This window comes from Coregonus clupeaformis, chromosome 7 (genome assembly GCF_020615455.1).
Source record: "Coregonus clupeaformis isolate EN_2021a chromosome 7, ASM2061545v1, whole genome shotgun sequence".
In the NCBI taxonomy this organism is placed as follows: Eukaryota; Metazoa; Chordata; class Actinopteri; order Salmoniformes; family Salmonidae; genus Coregonus; species Coregonus clupeaformis.
The window spans coordinates 11,232,542-11,255,447 of NC_059198.1; the positions used below are offsets into that span (position 1 = coordinate 11,232,542).

The window sequence follows — 22,906 nt, forward strand, 5'->3', positions numbered from 1 at the left end:
CAGCCTGAGCATAAAATCATCACGCGTTGATATTTTGTATAAAATTTGACGACTGTTGCCACTCGGAAACGCAGAAAATGATACATTGTAACACTACGTATCCCAGCATTCTACACCGTGATCCATGTTTAGTTGTTTTTTTGCGGGAGGGTGATAGGTTGCGCGGATGTGAAAGCGAGGCCAAGAATCCCACTATACCAGGCGAAGGAGTTTCTTCATTTTTTCGAAGCAGAGCTGGTGGTTTCAATCAAAGGGAAGGCGAAGAAGCTATGCGGGGAGATGTAAGATGGCAGAGCTGCAAATGTTGTTAGAGGAAGAAATTCCAGCCGGCAAAAGAGCTCTTGTAGAGAGTTACCAGAATCTTACGCGGGTAGCAGACTACTGTGAAAACAATTATGTTCAGGTAAGCAAAGGGAGTGAATTTACTCAACATTGTTATCTCGGAATTCTTTGTCGTTGAACGGTTGGGAAACTGGGGACAGGAAATGTGGATAAGAAATTGAAAGGATCACAATTACCACATAAAGTACTAGATATTCATAGAGAATAAAAATATTTTGTGAGTCTTTTCCCATTTCAGTGTGTAGTTTCACCGCACTGGACACGTTGGATACAGTGTTGCCCATTCATTGCATTGTTGGTCCTTTGATCAGATTTAGTTCGTTTACACAGAGGGTGTGTCTAGTATTAACTTCGGCTGTTATCTTCGCTTAATGAAATAAATAATGTAGCAAACTAAATTGCTGTAAAAAGATCATCCGAAACGTGTTGTGCACTCCACACTCTATGACCTTAACTGTTAAAACGTAACAATTTCATCTGATTGTTACGTTGTTTCAAAGTTACAATAGCAGTTGTGCTCGCGATGACACTGGCCTTGCTTATTTACTGTCCGTCACAGACACGGTGAGATAGCTTGACATTATATGATTTCCATCCACTTCTTTTATTACACATTTTATTAGGATTTGCTGTGATTTATATATTTGCAATACGTGGACTATGATATTGTAAGCAATTGCGGACTTATACATGTTAAGGCATTTTATAATAATCTTCTTAATGTTTGCAATTAGCCTACCTATACCATAAATTCATGTACAAAAATAACATGAGGCATTCTTTATTAAGAGCAACAGAGCCAATCACTGCATAGTATTTTTCACAATACTACTTCTCTCTGGGGACTATCAGACTTTCAACGCTTGTTTTTCTGTCAGTGAATGCTTCTGCAATTTGCCACATGATTGTGTCACTCTTTTAACTAAGTTTCACAGATGTTGACTGTGAAATTTGGTCATGTTTTCACAAATTTCTGAACTGAGTATATATAATCATGGAAAACTGTCCTTCAATTATTTTACTGGGTTCTTTTATATGTGTTACCTCATGCTGCAAAGGGGGTATTGCCCTGCTGCATTATGATTACTTTAATTGTGGGCTAGCAGCTGAAGTTATTGATGGATATGGCTTTGGACATAGCTTTGCAAACTGTGTTTTACTGGCCCTCGAGGATGTCAAAGCTGATTTGTAATACAAAATATTGATATTATGATTTGGGGTCTTTCCTACAAAAGTCCAAACTGTAGGCAAGACCTCATTAAATCTCAGGGAATTATAAAGATTAATGTTTGACAAGTCATACATTTCATCCTATGCTGTGAATATACAGTATAAGTGCTCTCTAGATGTAAATGTTGATATGGTATAGCATTGAGTTAACCTGAATAAGTTGTTAAATAAGTCGACTTTTGATGAGCTATCTTGGTCCCCATCAGTGTAAAGAGGCTATAGCTTAAGGCTAATATCTACCTCTCAAGTTTAGTTTAGTTTATTTGGATCCTCGTTAACTACTGCACCCGCAGTAGCTACTCTTCCTGGGGTCCACATAAAACGTGCAAATACATGACAAAGTACAGAACAGTTATAGACAAAAACAACATAAGATATTACATTAAATTCAAAATAAACAAAAACTAAAATAATATATACACTGCTCAAAAAAATAAAGGGAACACTTAAACAACACATCCTAGATCTGAATGAATGAAATAATCTTATTAAATACTTTTTTCTTTACATAGTTGAATGTGCTGACAACAAAATCACACAAAAATTATCAATGGAAATCAAATTTATCAACCCATGGAGGTCTGGATTTGGAGTCACCCTCAAAATTAAAGTGGAAAACCACACTACAGGCTGATCCAACTTTGATGTAATGTCCTTAAAACAAGTCAAAATGAGGCTCAGTAGTGTGTGTGGCCTCCACGTGCCTGTATGACCTCCCTACAACGCCTAGGCATGCTCCTGATGAGGTGGCGGATGGTCTCCTGAGGGATCTCCTCCCAGACCTGGACTAAAGCATCCGCCAACTCCTGGACAGTCTGTTGGTGGATGGAGCGAGACATGATGTCCCAGATGTGCTCAATTGGATTCAGGTCTGGGGAACGGGCGGGCCAGTCCATAGCATCAATGCCTTCCTCTTGCAGGAACTGCTGACACACTCCAGCCACATGAGGTCTAGCATTGTCTTGCATTAGGAGGAACCCAGGGCCAACCGCACCAGCATATGGTCTCACAAGGGGTCTGAGGATCTCATCTCGGTACCTAATGGCAGTCAAGCTACCTCTGGCGAGCACATGGAGGGCTGTGCGGCCCCCAAAAGAAATGCCACCCCACACCATGACTGACCCACCGCCAAACCGGTCATGCTGGAGGATGTTGCAGGCAGCAGAACGTTCTCCACGGCGTCTCCAGTCTCTGTCACATGTGCTCAGTGTGAACCTGCTTTCATCTGTGAAGAGCACAGGGCGCCAGTGGCGAATTTGCCAATCTTGATGTTCTCTGGCAAATGCCAAACGTCCTGCACGGTGTTGGGCTGTAAGCACAACCCCCACCTGTGGACATTGGGCCCTCATACCACCCTCATGGAGTCTGTTTCTGACCGTTTGAGCAGACACATGCACATTTGTGGCCTGCTGGAGGTAATTTTGCAGGGCTCTGGCAGTGCTCCTCCTGCTCCTCCTTGCACAAAGGGTGAGGTAGCGGTCCTGCTGCTGGTTTGTTGCCCTCCTACGGCCTCCTCCACGTCTCCTGATGTACTGGCCTGTCTCCTGGTAGCGCCTCCATGCTCTGGACACTACGTTGACAGACACAGCAAACCTTCTTGCCACAGCTCGCATTGATGTGCCATCCTGGATGAGCTGCACTACCTGAGCCACTTGTGTGGGTTGTAGACTCTGTCTCATGCTACCACTAGAGTGAAAGCACCGCCAGCATTCAAAAGTGACCAAAACATCAGCCAGGAAGCATAGGTACTGAGAAGTGGTCTGTGGTCACCACCTGCAGAACCACTTCTTTATTGGGGGTGTCTTGCTAATTGCCTATAATTTCCACCTGTTGTCTAATCCATTTGCACAACAGCATGTGAAATGTATTGTCAATCAGTGTTGCTTCCTAAGTGGACAGTTTGATTTCACAGAAGTGTGATTGACTTGGAGTTACATTGTGTTGTTTAAGTGTTCCCTTTATTTTTTTGAGCAGTGTGTGTGTATATATATATATATATATGTATATTGGAAAGACACCAAGAGACAACAAAAATACAATTTAAACACTTCATATATTAATATTCTTATATACGGTACAGTTAAATTAGATCTTTACAATATGTTTTTTAAAGCTAAACATGCTTTTTGACTGAGTAACCTCTGGTGGCAGAGCATTCCACGATGACATGGCTCTATACATAACTGAGCTACGCTTTAAATCTGTTTTTGGTTTGGGTACCGTGAAGAAACCCATAGTGGCGTATGTATGTCTGTTTTGAAGTGTATGCAAATAGATTATACAGGTGGTTAGGCATTTTCAACATGGAAATGTTTCTTAAAAAGACTAGAAGAGAAGTAGTCCATTTCTCCTCAACCATGAAAGACTATCATGCATGTTGTTGATGTTAGTTCTGTGTGTGCAGTTAAGGGCTGCTTTGTTTTGAGCCAGCTGCAGCTTTGCTGGGTCTTTCTTTGCTGCACCTGACCATATTGCAGGACAGAAATCAAGATGGGCCAAGATCAGAGCCTGAACAACTAGTACAGTTGATATTTGTGTCAAAAACACAGAATATGTTTTTATAAGACCTAACTCTTCACAACTTTGTCAATATGACTTGACCATGATAACTGACCATCCAATGTTACGCCTAGGAGTTCAGCTTCTTTAACTTGTTCAATGGTCACACCCTATATGCACAACTCCAGTTGAGGTTTAGGTCTAAGAGAATGCTTTGAACCAAATACAATGCTTTTGGTTTTAAATGTATTTAAGACCAGTTTATTCTTAATTACCCATTCTGACACTGACTGTAACTCCTTGCTAAGAGTCTCAGTGAGCTCACTTGTAGTAGGTGCTAATCCTCAGCATACATAGTCATTTTAGCTTCTTGTAAGACAAGTGGCAAATCATTTGTAAAAATAAAGAAGAGTAACAGCCCAAGGCAACTGCCTTGAGGGATACCGCACTGTATCAAGTGCTGAAAGGAATCCAGATATGTATTGACACTAGCAGAGGAATGTTTAAGTGACCGACCATTCGAGTCCATCAAAAATATTACATATTAAATCAGTTATAAAGGGTGTTTCCTACTTCATCAAACTCCATGAGGATTGCCTATAATTTAGTTTTCATCCTTGTCTCCTTGCTTATTCCTTAATTTCACAGTTGATTGGTCTATCTGTAAATGCACTGAACAGAACTAATGTTGAGTGATCTTTAGTCATTGCAGGATACTCTAGATCCCTCGACAGACGTTTACCGTTCCACAAAATACAGGATATTTCTGAGCTTAAATGGTTTAGTGGATAAAGCAATTCCCTGCAGATTCTTGGAGCAAACCCAAGAGCATTCCATGCATAGTGTTGAGGAGTTGAAATTATTGATGTTTTAAACTAAAGCCTTCAGGCAGTTTTGTCACAAGTTCAGCTTGAATCTTGAACCCAACAGGAAGACACTGTCCATATGGTCTATACAATTTTTATTTTTTTAAACATTCCCTTATTCTCAGTCAGTCTATCTGTCTGTGTCTCCTCTCTCTCTCTCTGAGTTGAAAACAGATGAGTGAGAGACAACCATGTGCATAGCAACATGCCTCAGCTTGACTCTGCTCGTCTTCAGGGACTGTTTTCTTAATTTTTTTCTGTTCTTGTAGAAGCTTTGTTTTTTTTTAAACATGTTGACTGTAGCGCAGTTATGTACCCTACTGTTCAGTAGCAGATGGTTGAAGCCAGTCTATGCAGTCTGTAAATGAGGACAGCCATTGTCCCACTTTCTGACTGACAGCAAAAGGTGTGGTGTGTGTGTGGTCGTGACGGGGCAGGACACACTCCTGGTTCCTGCATCTCCCAAGTTTTTGTTGTGCATCACTATCTACAAATCTTGCCTCACATCAGGCAAGATTTATTAAAATTGGCATCCTAATTTGGATGAAGGTAAATAAATGCTGATGCATCAGTGTTCCTTTTGTAACATTCTTTTTTAGAAATACTTTGGAAGTTTTCTGTTATAGGGTTCTCCTTCACACTTAACCCCAGTGGGAATGTAGCATCTTCACTCCCCCAACATGATGGTGACAGACTCGCGAGAAATAGATTTCCATTTTTGCCCTGGACCATACATTTTCAAGGATGCGACTGAGTCAGCACCAAGTTTTCCTAACCTCTGTGACAGCCCTTTGGACAAGGACAACGGGACATGTACACACTGGGCCACCTGGCTTGTTGGCAGGGTACACTACGTAGGTTTGGAGGTTGAGGAGAGGGCAGCAGCAGCCCGCCGCATCATGTCAAGTTAAACTCACCTTTTTTCACCATGTGTCTCACTGTCTCCCTTACAATTATTATTGGGTGTGGCACAAAGATCCCTGTAACACTTTCCAAAACTGAATGGAGACCGAATGTAGGCTTATGTATTGGAGGGAGGAAAGCATTGTACACCTATGCAGGCCAATGCACTAAATTACAATATGATCACAAATTAGTCAAGCACTCAAGATCACGTTTAGTTGCCGTCCTTTTGTCCTGGTCACGTGACCTCTGTGTACCCATGCTGAAAGTGAAACCTAGCAGACATTACTTTTCCTTGGAAAAGAGCCAGGCTGTCCTGAAGGTGATAAATGTGTCGTTTTCACACAGCTCTGTCTCTAAGGATTACAGAGTCATCTTTCTCTTCCTATCTTTCTCGCTCTCATCTCTCGGAGTGGCCTGGTTTTTCTCTCAGCATGGAAAGCCTAGCAGCTCTTAGCCCGACCAGCCCAGCCAGATTACCGAACGGGCACGCAGGGCACGTGCCCTGGGGCCCCCGACCTCCAGGGGGCCCCCCCAACGCCCCTGGAGGTATATATAATGTTCTTTCAGCCTCATGGCAAAATGTGAACAAAAGCATTTGATCAGCTATAAAACAGCAAAACAAATCTCTGCCCCATGGCAAAAAGTGTAGAATTGCAGGAAATTAGCTTTTAAAACTGCAACATTTTCTCTTAGCCTCATGACAAAATGTGTAGAATAGCATTATAAAACTGCAAATGTTTCTTTCTGCACCATGGAAACATTTGTTGAAATGCATGAAGTTACCAGATTTTTTTCCCACAAAATTAAACAAAAATCCCCCAAATAAAACTATATATTTTTAGGTGGGGGCGGAGGTCGGTGCCCCGTGGCCCCAAATGCTGTAGTCCGGCCCTGCAACTTTGTCTCCCTATTGGGCTGTCTGTGATCTTGATATTGTCATTTTCAAACGCCACAACAATAGTTTCAGCTGAAATATTACATTTTATCCTATTTACATAGCATTGTATCCCCAGCCTATTAATGTCGCATTAAGATTAGCACGAGGGCATAACTCGCTGAACTAACAGAGATGAATCCCTGTGGGGAATAGGGTCTGCAGTCCCTGCTTTCAACACTTTATGCCACAAATATTGATAGACTTATCTGAATATGAAGGCTGAATATGAAGGCCCCGGATGTGTGCAGATAGTAGATACAGTACCTTCAGAAAGTATTCACACCCCTTGACTTTTTCCACATTTGTTGTGTTACAGCCTGCATTTAAAATTGATTAAATTGAGATTTTTTGTTACTGGCCTACACATAATACCCCATAATGTCAAAGTGGAATGAGGTTTTTGGACATTTTTACAAATTTAATAAAAAATGGATAGATGAAATGTCCCCTTTTGTTATGGCAAGCGTAAATACGTTCAGGAGTAAATATGTGCTTAACAAGACACACTAAGTTGCATTAACTTACTCTGTGTAATAATAGTGTTTAACATGATTTTTGAATGACTGCCTCATCTCTGTACCCCACACATACAATTATCTGTAAGGTCCCTCAGTCGAGCAGTGAATTTCAAACACAGATTCAACCACCAAGACCAGGGAGACTTTCCAATGCCTCTCAAAGAAGGGAACCTATTGGTAGATGGGTTAAAATAAAATAAAAAGCAGACATTGAATATCCCTTTGAGCATGGTGAAGCTATTCATTCCACTTGGATGGTGTATGAATACACTCAGTCACTACAAAGAAATAGGTGTCCTTCCTAACTCCATTACCAGGATTTCACCATGAGGCCAATGGTGACTTTAAAACAATTACAGAGTTCAATGGCTGTGATAGGAGAACTGAGGATGGATCAACAATATTGTAGTTACTCCACAAAACTAACCTAAATGACGGAGTGAAAAGAAGGAAGCCTGTACAGAATAAAAATATTCCAAAACATGCATCCTGTTTGAAACAAGGCAAACAATACTGCAAAAAATGTGGCAAAGCAAATAACTTTTTGTCCTGAATACAAAGGGTTACGTTTGAGGCAAATCCTATACAACACATTACTGAGTATCACTCTCCATATTTTCAAGCATGATGGTGGCTGCATCATGCTATGGGTATGCTTGTAATTGTTAAAGACTGGGGAGTTTTTCAGAATAAAAAATAAACTGAATGGAGCAAAGCACAGGCAAAATCCTAGAGGAAAACCTGCTTCAGTCTACTTTCCACCAGACACTGGGAGATGAATTCACCTTTCAGCAGGACAATAACCTAAAACACAAGGCCAAATATACACTGGAGTTGCTTACCAAGAAGATGGTGAATGTGCTTGAGTGGCTGAGTTACAGTTTTGACTTAAATCTGCTTGAAAATCTATGGCAAGACCTGAAAATGGTTGTCTAGCAATGATCAACAACCAATTAGACAGAGCTTGAAGAATTTTGAAAAGAATAATGGGCAAATATTGGACAATCCAGGTGTGCAAAGCTCTTAAAGGTTTACCCAGAAAGACTCACAGCCGTAATCGTATTGACTCAGGGGTGTGAAATACTTATGTAAATTAGATTTCTGTATTTATTTATTTTATTTTTTATGAAATAATGTCAAAACATATTTTCACTTTGTCATTATGGGGTATTGTGTGTAGATGGGTGAGATAAAAAAAAAATAATAATCAATTTTGAATCCCGGCTGTAACACAACTAAATGTGGAATAAGTCAAAGGGTATGAATACTTTCTGAAGGCACTGTAAATGGTGCCGCGGGTGATTTCTTTTTTTTCTCCCCTCCCCGCTTTTCTGAGCAAAAAAAATACACAACATTTTATATACAGTACCAGTCAAAAGTTTGGACACCTACTCATTCAAGGGTTTTTCTTTATTTGTACTATTTTCTACATTGTAGAATAATAGTGAAGACATCAGAACTATGAAATAACACACATGGAATCATGTAGTAACCAACAGTGTTAAAAAAATCTAAATATATTTTATATTTTATAGTAGCCACCCTTTGCCTTGATGAAAGCTTTGCACACTCTAGGCATTCTCTCAACCAGCTTCATGAGGTAGTCACCTGGAATGCATTTCAATTAATAGGTGTGCCCAGTAATTTCGATCCAAAAGTGCAAATTGTCCAAACAGATCCTCAAGGTAGATGATGATTTTAAATATGAAATCAAATTTAATTGGCCACATCCGCCGAATACAACAGGTGTAGACATTACAGTGAAATGCTTACTTACAGCCCTTAACCAACAATGCATTTATTTTTTAATACAAAAGTAAAATAAAACAACAAAAAAGTGTTCAGAAAAAAAGTAGGGAGGCTATATAATAAAACAACAGTAGGGAGGCTATATATATACAGGGGGGGTACTGGTGCAGAGTCAATGTGCGGGGGCACCGGCTAGTTGAGGTAGTTGAGGTAATATATGTACATGTGGGTAGAGTTAAAGTGACTATGCATAAATAATTAACAGAGTAGCAGAAGGGTAAAAAGATGGGGTGGGGGTGGGGGGGCAGTGCAAATAGTCTGGGTAGCCATGATTAGCTGTTCAGGAGTCTTATGGTTTGGGGGTAGAAGCTGTTGAGAAGTCTTTTGGACCTAGACTTGGCACTCCGGTACCGCTTGCCGTGCGGTAGCAAAGAGAACAGTCTATGACTAGGGTGGCTGGAGTCTTTGACAATTTTGAGGGCCTTCCTCTGACACCGCCTGGTATAGAGGTCCTGGATGGCAGGAAGCTTGGCCCCAGTGATGTACTGGGCCGTACACACTATCCTCTGTAGTGCCTTGCGGTCGGAGGCCGAGCAGTTGCCATACCAGGCAGTGATGCAACCAGTCAGGATGCTCTCGATGGTGCAGCTGTAGAATTCTCCTGAGGGGGAATAGGCTTTGTCGTGCCCTCTTCACGACTGTCTTGGTGTTTTTGGACCATGATAGTTCGTTGGTGATGTGGACACCAAGGAACTTGAAACTCTCAACCTGTTCCACTACAGCCCCGTCGATGAGAATGGGGGCGTGCTCAGTCCTCTTTTTTCCCCCTGTAGTCCACAATCATCTCCTTTATCTTGGTCACGTTGAGGGAGAGGTTGTTATCCTGGCACCACACGGCCAGGTCTCTGACCTCCTCCCTATAGGCTGTCTCATTGTTGTCGGTGATCAGGCCTACCACTGTTGTGTTGTCAGCCAACTTAATGATGGTGTTGGAGTTGTGCCTGGCCATGCAGTCATGGGTGAACAGGGAGTTCAGGAGGGGACTGAGCACGCACCCCTGAGGGGCCCCTGTGTTGAGGATCAGTGTGGCAGATGTGTTGTTACCTACCCTTACCACCTGGGGGCTGCCCGTCAGGAAGTCCAGGATCCAGTTGCAGAGGGAGGTGTTTAGTCCCAGGATCCTTAGCTTAGTGATGAGCTTTGAGGGCACTATGGTGTTGAATGCTGAGCTGTAGTCAATGAATAGCATTCTCACGTAGGTGTTCCTCTTGTCCAGGTGGGAAAGGGCAGTGTGGAGTGCAATAGAGATTGCATCATCTGTGGATCTGTTGGGGCGGTATGCAAATTGGAGTGGGTCTAGGGTTTCTGGGATAATGGTGTTGATGTGAGCCATGACCAGCCTTTCAAAGCACTTCATGGCTACAGACGTCAGTGCTACGGGTCGGTAGTCATTTAGGCAGGTTATCTTAGTGTCCTTGGGCACGGGGACTATGGTGGTCTGCTTGAAACATGTTGGTATTACAGACTCAGTCAGGGACATGTCAGTGAAGACACTTGCCAGTTGGTCAGCACATTCTCGGAGTACACGTCCTGGTAATCCGTCTGGCCCTGCGGCCTTGTGAATGTTGACCTGCTTAAAAGTCTAACTCACATTGACTACGGAGAGCGTGATCACATAGTCATCCGGAACAGCTGGTGCTCTCATGCATGCTTCAGTGTTGCTTGCCTCGAAGCGAGCATAGAAGTGGTTTAGCTCGTCTGGAAGTCTTGTGTCACTGGGCAGCTCGCGGCTGTGCTTCCCTTTGTAGTCTGTAATAGTATTCAAGCCCTGCCAAATCCGACGAGCGTCATAGCCGGTGTAGTATGATTCAATCTTAGTCCTGTATTGACTCTTTGCCTGTTTGATGGTTCATCGGAGGGCATAGCGGGATTTCTTATAAGCGTCCGGGTTAGAGTCCCGCTTCTTGAAAGCGGCAGCTCTACCCTTTAGCTCAGTGCGGATATTGCCTGTAATCCATTGTTTCTGGTTGGGGTACGTACAGTCACTGTGGGGACGACGTCATTGATGCACTTATTGATGAAGCCAGTGACTGATGTGGTGTACTCCTCAAAGCTATCTGAAGAATCCTGGAACATGTTCCACTTTTTTATTAATCGAGTCACTGGTGCTTCCTGCTTTAGTTTTTGCTTATAAGCGGGAGGATAGAGTTATGGTCAGATTTGCCAAATGGAGGGCGAGGGAGAGCTTTGTATGCGTCTCTGTGTGTGGAGTAAAGGTGGTCTAGAGTTCTTTTTCCTCTGGTTGCACATTTAACATGCTGGTAGAAATTGGGTAGAACGGATTTAAGTTTCCCTGCATTAAAGTCGCCGGCCACTAGGAGCGCTGCCTCTGGATGAGCGTTTTCCTGTTCACTTATGGCCTTATACAGCTCATTCAGTGCAATCTTAATGCCAGCATTGGTTTGTGGTGGTAAATAGACAGCTATGAAAAATATAGATGAAAACTCTCTTGGTAAATAGTGTGGTCTACAGCTTATCATAAGATACTACCTCAGGCGAGCAAAATCTCGAGACTTCCTTAGTATTTGATTTTGTGCTGTTGTTTACAAATATACACAGACCGCCACCCCTTGTCTTACGTCAGCCGTTCTCTCCTGCCGATGTAGCATATAGCCCACTAGCTGTATGTTGTCCATGTCGTCGTTCAGCCACGACTCGGTGAAACATAAGATATTACAGTTTTTAATGTCCCGTTGGTAGGATAACCGTAATCTTAGGTCATCTAATTTATTCTCAAATGATTGAACATTGGCTAATAGGATTGATGGAAGAGGCAGTTTACTTGCTCGCCGTTGGATCCTTACAAGGCACCCCGACCTACGTCCACGATATCTCTGTGTCTTTCTCATGCGAATGACAGGGATTTGGGCTTGTCGGGTGTCTGTAGGATATCCTTCGCGTCCGACTTGTTGAAGAAAAAATCTTCGTCCAATACGAGGTGAGTAATCGCTGTCCTGATATCCAGAAGCTCTTTTTGGATATAAGAGACGATGGCAGAAACATTATGTACAGAATAAATTACAAATAACGCGGAAAAACACACATAATAGTACAATTGGTTAGAGGGCTGTAAAACGGCAGCCATCTTCTCCGGCGCCATTCTTGATGAGAAATATGTTATTGGATCATAAACAGATATGGCTCATTAACCTTTACGGACCAAATAATGATAATCCACACTTCTTTGACCAATATATATAATACATTATCAACCCTGCAAGCAATACAATACTCTATTATTATGGTGGGAGATTATAATACTGTTTTAAATAGCTCAATGGACCTTAAAGGAAATCACACTACAAACTATCACCCTCATGCTCTTAAGGAAACATGAATGTCATGGATACATTAGAACTAGTAGATATATGGAGGTTTAACTATCCTGACCTAGTGAGATATACATGGTGGAGACTCAATCAAGCTAGTCATCTTGACTTCTTTCTTATGTCATTCTCTTGGCACCAAAAGTTTAAAAAGTGTTGATAGGGGACAGAATGCGGTCGGACCATCATAATTGGCATATACATTAATCTTACTGAATTTCCACGTGGGCGAGGATATTTAATCAAAGCCTATTGGATGATAACTTGTTTTTAACTAGGACAGAGTAATTTAGAACTTATTTTTTTCCGACATAACATAGGTACAGCAAATCCCCTTATTGTATGGGATACTTTTAAATGTGCCTTTAGAGGCCATGCAATTCAGTACTCATCTCGAAAACAAAAGCAATTTAGGTCAAAAGAGTCCACACTAACAAAGGAAATAGAAGGTCTAACAGAACAGATAGATAGCAATAAGAACTGTAACATAGAGGCTCAGAATAAATTAGAGTAAAAACAAAAAGAAATGGAGAAACTTATTCAAGAAAGATCAAGTGTAATATATTCTAAAAATAAAGCAAACTGGATGGAATATGGAGAAAAATGCACTAAATTATTTTTTAATCTTCAACATAGAAATTCTACCAAAAATATATTTACTGAAACTGGTTACAAATGACGGAGTCACCCATGATTCACCAAATTATATTTTGAAGGAGGATGCAAAGTACTTTAAGCATACGTTTTCATTTCAGTCGCCTCCATCTCCTCTAACTGAAGGTAATTGTAGGGATTTTTTTTCTATTGATAATGTCAAATTAACAGCCATACAGAAAGACTGGTGAAATTACAGAGGAGGAACTTCTGGATGCAATTAAAGACTTTAAGTCTGGGAAAACTCCAGGGTTGGATGGCTCAGAGGACAGTTATTAGCATGTTTTAACCACTTCTATGTAAATGGTAGATTACCAGACACTCAAGAAGAAGGTCTGATTTCATTATTACTGAAACAGGATACAAGTGGGAAATATAAAGATCCAGTCCATTAAAAAAATTGGAGGCCCCTTACACTTCAGTGTTGTGATGCAAAAATTCTAGCAAAATGTATAGCGCATAGAATGAAAAAGGTATTGTCGGACATTATTCATTCTAATCAGACAGGTTTTTTTACATGGACAATACATTGGAGATAATATAAGGCAAGTACTGGAAAAAATAGAACACTATGAAAAATCTGGAAAACCAGGCCTGCTATTCATAGCAGACTTTGAAAAGGCATTTGATAAAGTACGACTGAAGTTTATATATAAATGCCTGGAGCATTTCAATTTTGGAGAATCTCTTATAAAATGGGTTAAAATCATGTATAGTAACCCTAGGTGTAAAATAGTAAATAATGGCTATTTCTCACAGTTTTAAACTGTCAAGGAGTAAAACAAGATTGTCCACTATCGGCATATCTATTTATTATGGCCATCAAAATGTTAGCTATTAAAATCAGATCCAACAATAGTATCCAGGTCTGAAAAACAAAGGTGTCATTGTACGCTGATGATTCATGTTTTCTTTTAAATCCACAACTTGAATCCCTCCACAGCCTCATAGAGGATCTAGAAACATTTTCTAACCTTGCTGGATTACAACGAAATTATGATAAATGTACTATATTACGTATTGGATCACTAAAAAATATAAATTTTACATTACCAAGTAGTTTACTAATAAAATGGTCTGATGGTGATGTGGATTACATTTACATTACATTTACGTCATTTACAGTGGGGAAAACATGTATTTAGTCAGCCACCAATTGTGCAAGTTCTCCCACTTAAAAAGATGAGAGGCCTGTAATTTTCATCATAGGTACATGTCAACTATGACAGACAAATTGAGAAAAAAAATTCCAGAAAATCACATTGTAGGATTTTTAATGAATTTATTTGCAAATTATGGTGGAAAATAAGTATTTGGTCACCTACAAACAAGCAAGATTTCTGGCTCTCACAGACCTGTAACTTCTTCTTTAAGAGGCTCCTCTGTCCTCCACTCGTTACCTGTATTAATGGCACCTGTTTGAACTTGTTATCAGTATAAAAGACACCTGTCCACAACCTCAAACAGTCACACTCCAAACTCCACTATGGCCAAGACCAAAGAGCTGTCAAAGGACACCAGAAACAAAATTGTAGACCTGCACCAGGCTGGGAAGACTGAATCTGCAATAGGTAAGCAGCTTGGTTTGAAGAAATCAACTGTGGGAGCAATTATTAGGAAATGGAAGACATACAAGACCACTGATAATCTCCCTCGATCTGGGGCTCCACGCAAGATCTCACCCCGTGGGGTCAAAATGATCACAAGAACGGTGAGCAAAAATCCCAGAACCACACAGGGGGACCTAGTGAATGACCTGCAGAGAGCTGGGACCAAAGTAACAAAGCCTACCATCAGTAACACACTAAGCCGCCAGGGACTCAAATCCTGCAGTGCCAGACGTGTCCCCCCTGCTTAAGCCAGTACATGTCCAGGCCCGTCTGAAGTTTGCTAGAGTGCATTTGGATGATCCAGAAGAGGATTGGGGAGAATGTCATATGGTCAGATGAAACCAAAATAGAACTTTTTGGTAAAAACTCAACTCGTCGTGTTTGGAGGACAAAGAATGCTGAGTTGCATCCAAAGAACACCATACCTACTGTGAAGCATGGGGGGTGGAAACATCATGCTTTGGGGCTGTTTTTCTGCAAAGGGACCAGGACGACTGATCCGTGTAAAGGAAAGAATGAATGGGGCCATGTATCGTGAGATTTTGAGTGAAAACCTCCTTCCATCAGCAAGGGCATTGAAGATGAAACGTGGCTGGGTCTTTCAGCATGACAATGATCCCAAACACACCGCCCGGGCAACGAAGGAGTGGCTTCGTAAGAAGCATTTCAAGGTCCTGGAGTGGCCTAGCCAGTCTCCAGATCTCAACCCCATAGAAAATCTTTGGAGGGAGTTGAAAGTACGTGTTGCCCAGCGACAGCCCCAAAACATCACTGCTCTAGAGGAGATCTGCATGGAGGAATGGGCCAAAATACCAGCAACAGTGTGTGAACCTTGTGAAGACTTACAGAAAACGTTTGACCTGTGTCATTGCCAACAAAGGGTATATAACAAAGTATTGAGAAACTTTTGTTATTGACCAAATACTTATTTTCCACCATAATTTGCAAATAAATTCTGGATATTTTTTTCTCATTTTGTCTATCATAGTTGACGTACCTATGATGAAAATTACAGGCCTCTCATCTTTTTAAGTGGGAGACCTTGCACAATTGGTGGCAGACTAAATACTTTTTTCCCCCACTGTAGCAGACGCTACAAATTGGTGCATTCACCTTATAGCCAGTGGGATAACCACTTTACAATATGTTTTTTTTTGTTTTTGGGGGTGGGGTAAGGGGGGATAGAAGGATTACTTCATCCTATCCCAGGTATTCCTTAAAGAGGTGGGGTTTCAAGTGTCTCCGGAAGGTGGTGAGTGACTCCGCTGTCCTGGCGTCGTGAGGGAGCTTGTTCCACATTTACATTTTAGTCATTTAGCAGACGCTCTTATCCAGAGCGACTTACAGGAGCAATTAGGGTTAAGTGCCTTGCTCAAGGGCACATTTACGTCATTTAGCAGACGCTCTTATCCAGAGCGACTCACCAATTGGTGCGTTCACCCTATAGCCAGTGGGATAACCACTTTACAATTTTTTTTGGGGGGGTAGAAGGATTACTTTATCCTATCCCAGGTATTCCTTAAAGAGGTGGGGTTTCAAATGTCTCCGGAAGGTGGTGAGTGACTCTGCTGTCCTGGCGTCGTGAGGGAGCTTGTTCCACCATTGGGGTGCCAGAGCAGCGAACAGTTTTGACTGGGCTGAGCGGGAACTATGCTTCCGCAGAGGAAGGGGAGCCAGCAGGCCAGAGGTGGATGAACGCAATGCCCTCGTTTGGGTGTAGGGACTGATCAGAGCCCGAAGGTACAGAGGTGCCGTTCCCCTCACTGCTCCATAGGCAAGCACCATGGTCTTGTAGCGGATACGAGCTTCAACTGGAAGCCAGTGGAGTGTGCGGAGGAGGGGGGTGACGTGAGAGAACTTGGGAAGGTTGAACACCAGACGGGCTGCAGCATTCTGGATGAGTTGTAGGGGTTTAATGGCACAGGCAGGGAGGCCAGCCAACAGCGAGTTGCAGTAGTCCAGACGGGAGATGACAAGTGCCTGGATTAGGACCTGTGCCGCTTCCTGTGTAAGGCAGGGTCGTACTCTCCGAATGTTGTAGAGCATGAACCTGCAGGAGCGGGTCACCGCCTTGATGTTGGCGGAGAACGACAGGGTGTTGTCCAGGGTCACGCCTAGGCTCTTCACACTCTGGGAGGAGGACACAGCGGAGTTGTCAACCGTGATGGCGAGATCATGGAACGGGCAGTCCTTCCCCGGGAGGAAGAGCAGCTCCGTCTTGCCAGGGTTCAGCTTGAGGTGGTGATCCGTCATCCATACTGATATGTCTGCCAGACATGCAGAGATGCGATTCGCCACCTGGTTATCAGAAGGGGGAAAGGAGAAGATTAGTTGTGTATCGTCAGCGTAGCAATGATAGGAGAGGCCATGTGAGGATATGACAGAGCCAAGTGACTTGGTGTATAGGGAGAAAAGGAGAGGGCCTAGAACTGAGCCCTGGGGGACACCAGTGGTGAGAGCACGTGGTGCGGAGACAGCTTCTCGCCACGCCACTTGGTAGGAGCGACCGGTCAGGTAGGACGCAATCCAGGAGTGAGCCGCGCCGGAGATGCCCAGCTCGGAGAGGGTGGAGAGGAGGATCTGATGGTTCACAGTATCAAAGGCAGCAGACAGGTCTAGAAGGACAAGAGCAGAGGAGCGAGAGTTAGCTTTAGCAGTGCGGAGAGCCTCCGTGACACAGAGAAGAGCAGTCTCAGTTGAATGACCAGTCCTGAAACCTGACTGGTTTGGATCAAGAAGGTCATTCTGAGAGAGATAGCAAGAGAGTTGGCTAAAGAGTTTTGGAGAGAAAAGAAAGAAGGGATACCGGTCTGTAGTTGCGTGCATACAAAAAAATGTATGCACGCATGACTGTAAGTCGCTTTGGATAAAGCGTCTGCTAAATGGCATATTATATTATTATTATTATTATAGTTGTTGACATCAGAGGGATCGAGTGTTGGTTTTTTGAGAAGGGGTGCAACTCTCGCTCTCTTGAAGACGGAAGGGACATAGCCAGCGGTCAAGGATGAGTTGATGAGCGAGGTGAGGTAAGGAAGAAGGTCACCGGAGATGGTCTGGAGAAGAGAGGAGGGGATAGGGTCAAGCGGGCAGGTTGTTGGGCGGCCGGCCGTCACAAGTCACAAGATTTCATCTGGAGAGAGAGGGGAGAAAGAAGTCAAAGCATAGGGTAGGGCAGCGTGAGCAGGACCAGCAGTGTCATTTGACTTAACAAATGAGGATCGGATGTCGTCAACCTTCTTTTCAAAATGGTTGACGAAGTCATCCACAGAGAGGGAGGAGGGGGGAGGGGGAGGAGGATTCAGCAGGGAGGAGAAGGTGGCAAAGAGCTTCCTAGGGTTAGAGGCAGATGCTTGGAATTTAGAGTGGTAGAAAGTGGCTTTAGCAGCAGAAACAGATGAAGAAAATGTAGAGAGGAGGGAGTGAAAAGATGCCAGGTCCGCAGGGAGTCTAGTTTTCCTCCATTTCATCTCGGCTGCCCGGAGCCCTGTTCTGTGAGCTCGCAATGAGTCGTCAAGCCACGGAGCAGGAGGGGAGGACCGAGCCGGCCGGGAGGATAGGGGACATAGAGAGTCAAAGGATGCAGAAAGGGAGGAGAGGAGGGTTGAGGGGGAAGAATCAGGAGATTGGAGGGAGAAGGATTGAGCAGAGGGAAGAGATGATAGGATGGAAGAGGAGAGAGTAGCGGGAGAGAGAGAGCGAAGGTTGCGACGGCGCATTACCATCTGAGTAGGGGCAGAGTGAGTAGTGTTGGAGGAGAGCGAGAGAGAAAAGGATACAAAGTAGTGATCGGAGACATGGAGGGGAGTTGCAGTGAGATTAGTAGAAGAACAGCATCTAGTAAAGATGAGGTCAAGCGTATTGCCTGCCTTGTGAGTAGGGGGGGACGGTGAGAGGGTGAGGTCAAAAGAGGAGAGGAGTGGAAAGAAGGAGGCAGAGAGAAATGAGTCAAAGGTAGACGTAGGGAGGTTGAAGTCACCCAGAACTGTGAGGGGTGAGCCATCCTCAGGAAAGGAACTTATCAAGGCATCAAGCTCCCTCTCCAAGGGAACCTGGAGGGCGATAAATGACAAGGATGTTAAGCTTGAATGGGCTAGTGACTGTGACAGCATGGAATTCAAATGAGGAGATAGACAGATGGGTCAGGGGAAAAAGAGAGAATGTCCACTTGGGAGAGATGAGGATTCCTGTGCCACCACCCCGCTGACCAGATGCTCTCGGGGTATGCGAGAACACATGGTCAGACGAGGAGAGAGCAGTAGGAGTAGCAGTGTTTTCAGCGGTAATCCATGTTTCCATCAGCGCCAAGAAGTCGAGGGACTGGAGGGTAGCATAGGCTGAGATGAACTCTGCCTTGTTGGCCGCAGAACGGCAGTTCCAGAGGCTGCCGGAGACCTGGGTCGTGCGTGCAGGGACCACCAGGTTAGAGAGGCAGCAGCCACGCGGTGTGAGGCGTTTGTATAGCCTGTGCGGAGAGGAGAGAACAGGGATAGACAGAGACATAGTTGACATGCTACAGAAAATGGCTACAATAATGCAAAGGAGATCGGAATGAAATGAACTAAACATCTGGGAAAGCGAGAGAGCGGGGCCTCCCTCACTTACGTTTCACTGAAACACCCAAATATAACTCTCCCAACTTCCACCTCAGAAACTATAATTGTTGTAAACTACAGCAGTTCAATGTTTTCTAGGAATAGACTAACTTAGTTTATTCAGCTAGCTAACTTGGTACAGTATTCTTCTGTGAAAACCGTCCAGGGCACCTAGTCATATGACGCCACAGCCAACTAGCATGCCGGACTCCAACAATCAATCAATCAATTTTATTTTATATAGCCCTTCTTACATCAGCTAATATCTCGAAGTGCTGTACAGAAACCCAGCCTAAAACCCCAAACAGCTAGTAATGCAGGTGTAGAAGCACGGTTTAGCACCAATACTCGGCCACAACAAACCACCAGTGTGTCAACACGCCAAGCAGATCATTCGTGTCCGTGTCTAACATTGTGGGTTAGTCCCGACAGCTTGAGTGAGTCAGTCGTCAACTTATTCAGCCAGTTAGTTAGCTAGAATAGTTAGCATACAAGCTAGCCATTGCTTTCTGCCAACGAAGAAACCCGTCCTCCCATGGCACGAACACACAGAGAGAGCCAAGCTAACGTTAACTAGTCACCCATGTCCCGAATTCCCTTGAACGACTCTGGCTACCAGTATGTAAAAAACAAAACACAAATGTAGGTTATAACTTACCCCTAGCAGCTACTGTTAGCTAGCCAACTGCAAAGCTAGCCACTGAATTGACTCAGCCAGTTCGCGTCTGTTCGCTAGGTCATTCCAGCTATTGTTTAGTAGCCATCCAGGTAGCAACAAGCTAGTTACATTTCGAGCACAGTAGCTACTTACTACCTAACGTTAATGCTTCAGACAATGAGGTAATTACAGGCACTCTCAGGCGTGAAACAACTATCCACAGTTGCTAATAGTTACCAGTAGCTACCCGCTAGCTAGTCCAGGTAGTGGGTTAGCTAGCCTCGTGCTTCACCGGGCTCAGCCGAATACAATACCTACAATAATTACATACAACAACCCACGATAACTACCTACAATACCTAACTACAATCTAAATACATAGTTTAAGCTATACTCGACAAAGCTTAAACGATGTATATAAGCCATATGTATATATATGGCCATATGTATATAAGCCATATAAGCCAAGCTTACCTCCCGACAGAGAGAGACACAACCGGATATACTCGGAATACATATCCCAAATGAAATAAATGACCACACTCCAATACATTTTAATAGAAAGTTAGCAAAAATAGATAAGATCTTGCTACCATGGAAAGGGAAATACCTGTCTATTTGTGGAAAATTCACCCTGATTAACTCTTTAGTAATAGCCCAGTTTACCTATTTGCTTATGGTCTTGCCTACGCCTAGCGTACAGTTTTTTAAATTATTCCATTTTATTTGTAACGGCAAGCCAGACAAAATTAAACGGGACTATTTATATAATGAATATGAATTCAGAGGACAGAAATTATTAAATATTAAAGCATTAGACCTATCACTCACTAAAAGCTTCAGTTATACAAAAGTTATACTTAAATCCGAACTGGTTCTCTAGCAAATTAATAAGATTGTCTCACCCCATGTTCAAGAATGGCCTTTTACCCTTTATTGAGATTACAACCTCTCACTTTCAGTTATTTGAAAAGGAAATAATCTCCCAAATATCACTATTTCTAAAACAAGCCATAGAAAGTTGGTTGCAATTTCAATTTAATCCTCCAGAAACGACAGAACAAATAATGCAACAAATATTGTGGTTAAACTCAAATATACCAATTGATAAAAAAACATGATTTTTTGGAAAAATGTACAAAGGTATAATCTTCGTAAATGATATCATAGGTAGGACTGGTGGAGTTATGTTGCATATGCGGCTAACAAAAACATATGGAAATGTCTGCTCTACCCAAAATTACAACCAAATAATTGCAGCATTACTGCAAAAATGGAAGAGGAAAGTGAAAGGGGGAAAAAGTAAGGAACTTGTCTGTCGGCCCTGCATTAAAGAACATAATTGGTTAAAGAAAATTGTGATAAATAAAAAAGTATACCAGTTTAATTTAAGGACCAAAGGATTGACAGCCGCCCCATAAAGATTGCAAAATAGTTGGGAGGAGATTTTTGACGTACTGATTCCAAGGCAGAGTGATTATGAACTAATACGCAAAACGACGCCGGATTCAACATTTAGAATTGTTCAATTTAAATTATTATACCAAATTCATGCTACCAATAGAATGTTATTTACATGGGGGATACAATCTTCCCAGCTCTGCAGATTTTGCTACGAAGAGACAGAATCATTAGATCATTTGTTTTGGTACTGTCCATTTGTAGCTTGTTTTTGGACACAGGTCCAGGAATGGCTAAAGGATTGCAATATTTACCTGGAGCTAACCCTGCAGATAGCACTACTGGGTGATCTGAAAAGTCATAGTCAATCGATCAATAATATAATAATACTTTTAGCAAAAATGTTTATTTTCAATTTACAATCTGTAGAAACAATGAGAATACAAGGGTTCAGAACTTTTGTGAAACATCACAGTACAGTTGAAAAATATATGGCAAATAGAAATCCAATATGGATGGTGTTAAGAGATAGATGGTAGGTGTTGAATGGAGCTGAAGGATGGGACTAATAACAACTAACAACAAGAAAATTAATGTAAAGCATACTGTGTCCATAATAAGTATATAGGTTATAGGTTGAGAGCTTTTGTGAAAGAGCACTGTTAGAAAGATATGGCATATAGAAGCAAACCGGATGGACATCATGAAAATGATCGGAGAGGTTGAGGGTAGAGGAAGTTCAGGAGTAAAACAAAAAAAAAATAGAATTATTGTAAAATTGACTGTGTCCATAAAATGTATATAGTATGTACAGTGCTGTGAAAAAGTATTTGCCCCCTTTCTAATTTTCTCTACTTTTGCATATTTGTGATACTGAATGTTATCAGATCTTCAACCAAAACCTAATATTAGATAAAGGGAACATAAGTGAACAAATAACAGAACAATTACATATTTATTTCATTTACTTCATAAACAAAGTTATGCAACACCCAATTCCCCTGTGTGAAAAAGTAATTGCCCCCTTACACTCAATAACTGGTTGTGCCACCTGCAATGACTCCAACCAAATGCTTCCTGTAGTTGTTGATCAGTCTCTCACATCGCTGTGGAGGAATTTTGGCCCACTCTTCCATGCAGAACTGCTTTAACTCAGTGACGTGTGGGTTTTCAAGCATGAACTGCTCGTTTTACGTCCTGCCACAACATCTCAATTGGGATTAGGTCTGGACTTTGACTAGGCCATTCCAAAACTTCCAATTTGTTGCTTTTTAGCAATTTTCATGTAGACTTGATTGTGTGTTTTGGGTCATTGTCTTACTGCATGACCCAGCTGCGCTTCAGCTTCAGCTCACAAACGGATGGTCTGACATTCTCCTGTAGAATTCTCTGATACAGAGCAGAATTCATGGTTCCTTCTATTAAGGCAAGTCGTCCAGGTCCTGAGGCAGCAAAGCATCCCCAAACCATCACACCACCACCACCATGCTTGACCTTTGGTATGATGTTCTTACTGTGGAATGCAGTGTTTGGTTTTCGCCAGGCATAATGGGAC

At 42.5% G+C, this 22,906-nt stretch overlaps 1 protein-coding gene across 12 annotated transcripts in view; it reads left to right on the forward strand.

The window, feature by feature from the left end:
• The first annotated feature begins 60 nt into the window (after nucleotides 1-60).
• abi1a (abl-interactor 1a) overlaps nucleotides 61-22,906 on the forward strand; it is a 91,508-nt gene continuing 68,662 nt past the window's right edge. For 3 of the 12 annotated variants that reach the window (XM_041880335.2, XM_041880338.2, XM_041880340.2), the window contains exon 1: nucleotides 72-403. In XM_041880335.2, the coding sequence (XP_041736269.1) occupies nucleotides 287-403 (117 nt within the window). In that variant the 5' untranslated portion in view covers nucleotides 72-286. Of the gene's footprint in view, nucleotides 404-22,906 lie in introns of all 12 variants that reach the window. The other 9 variants (XM_041880330.2, XM_041880333.2, XM_041880334.2 and 6 more) reach the window with 8 other exon arrangements.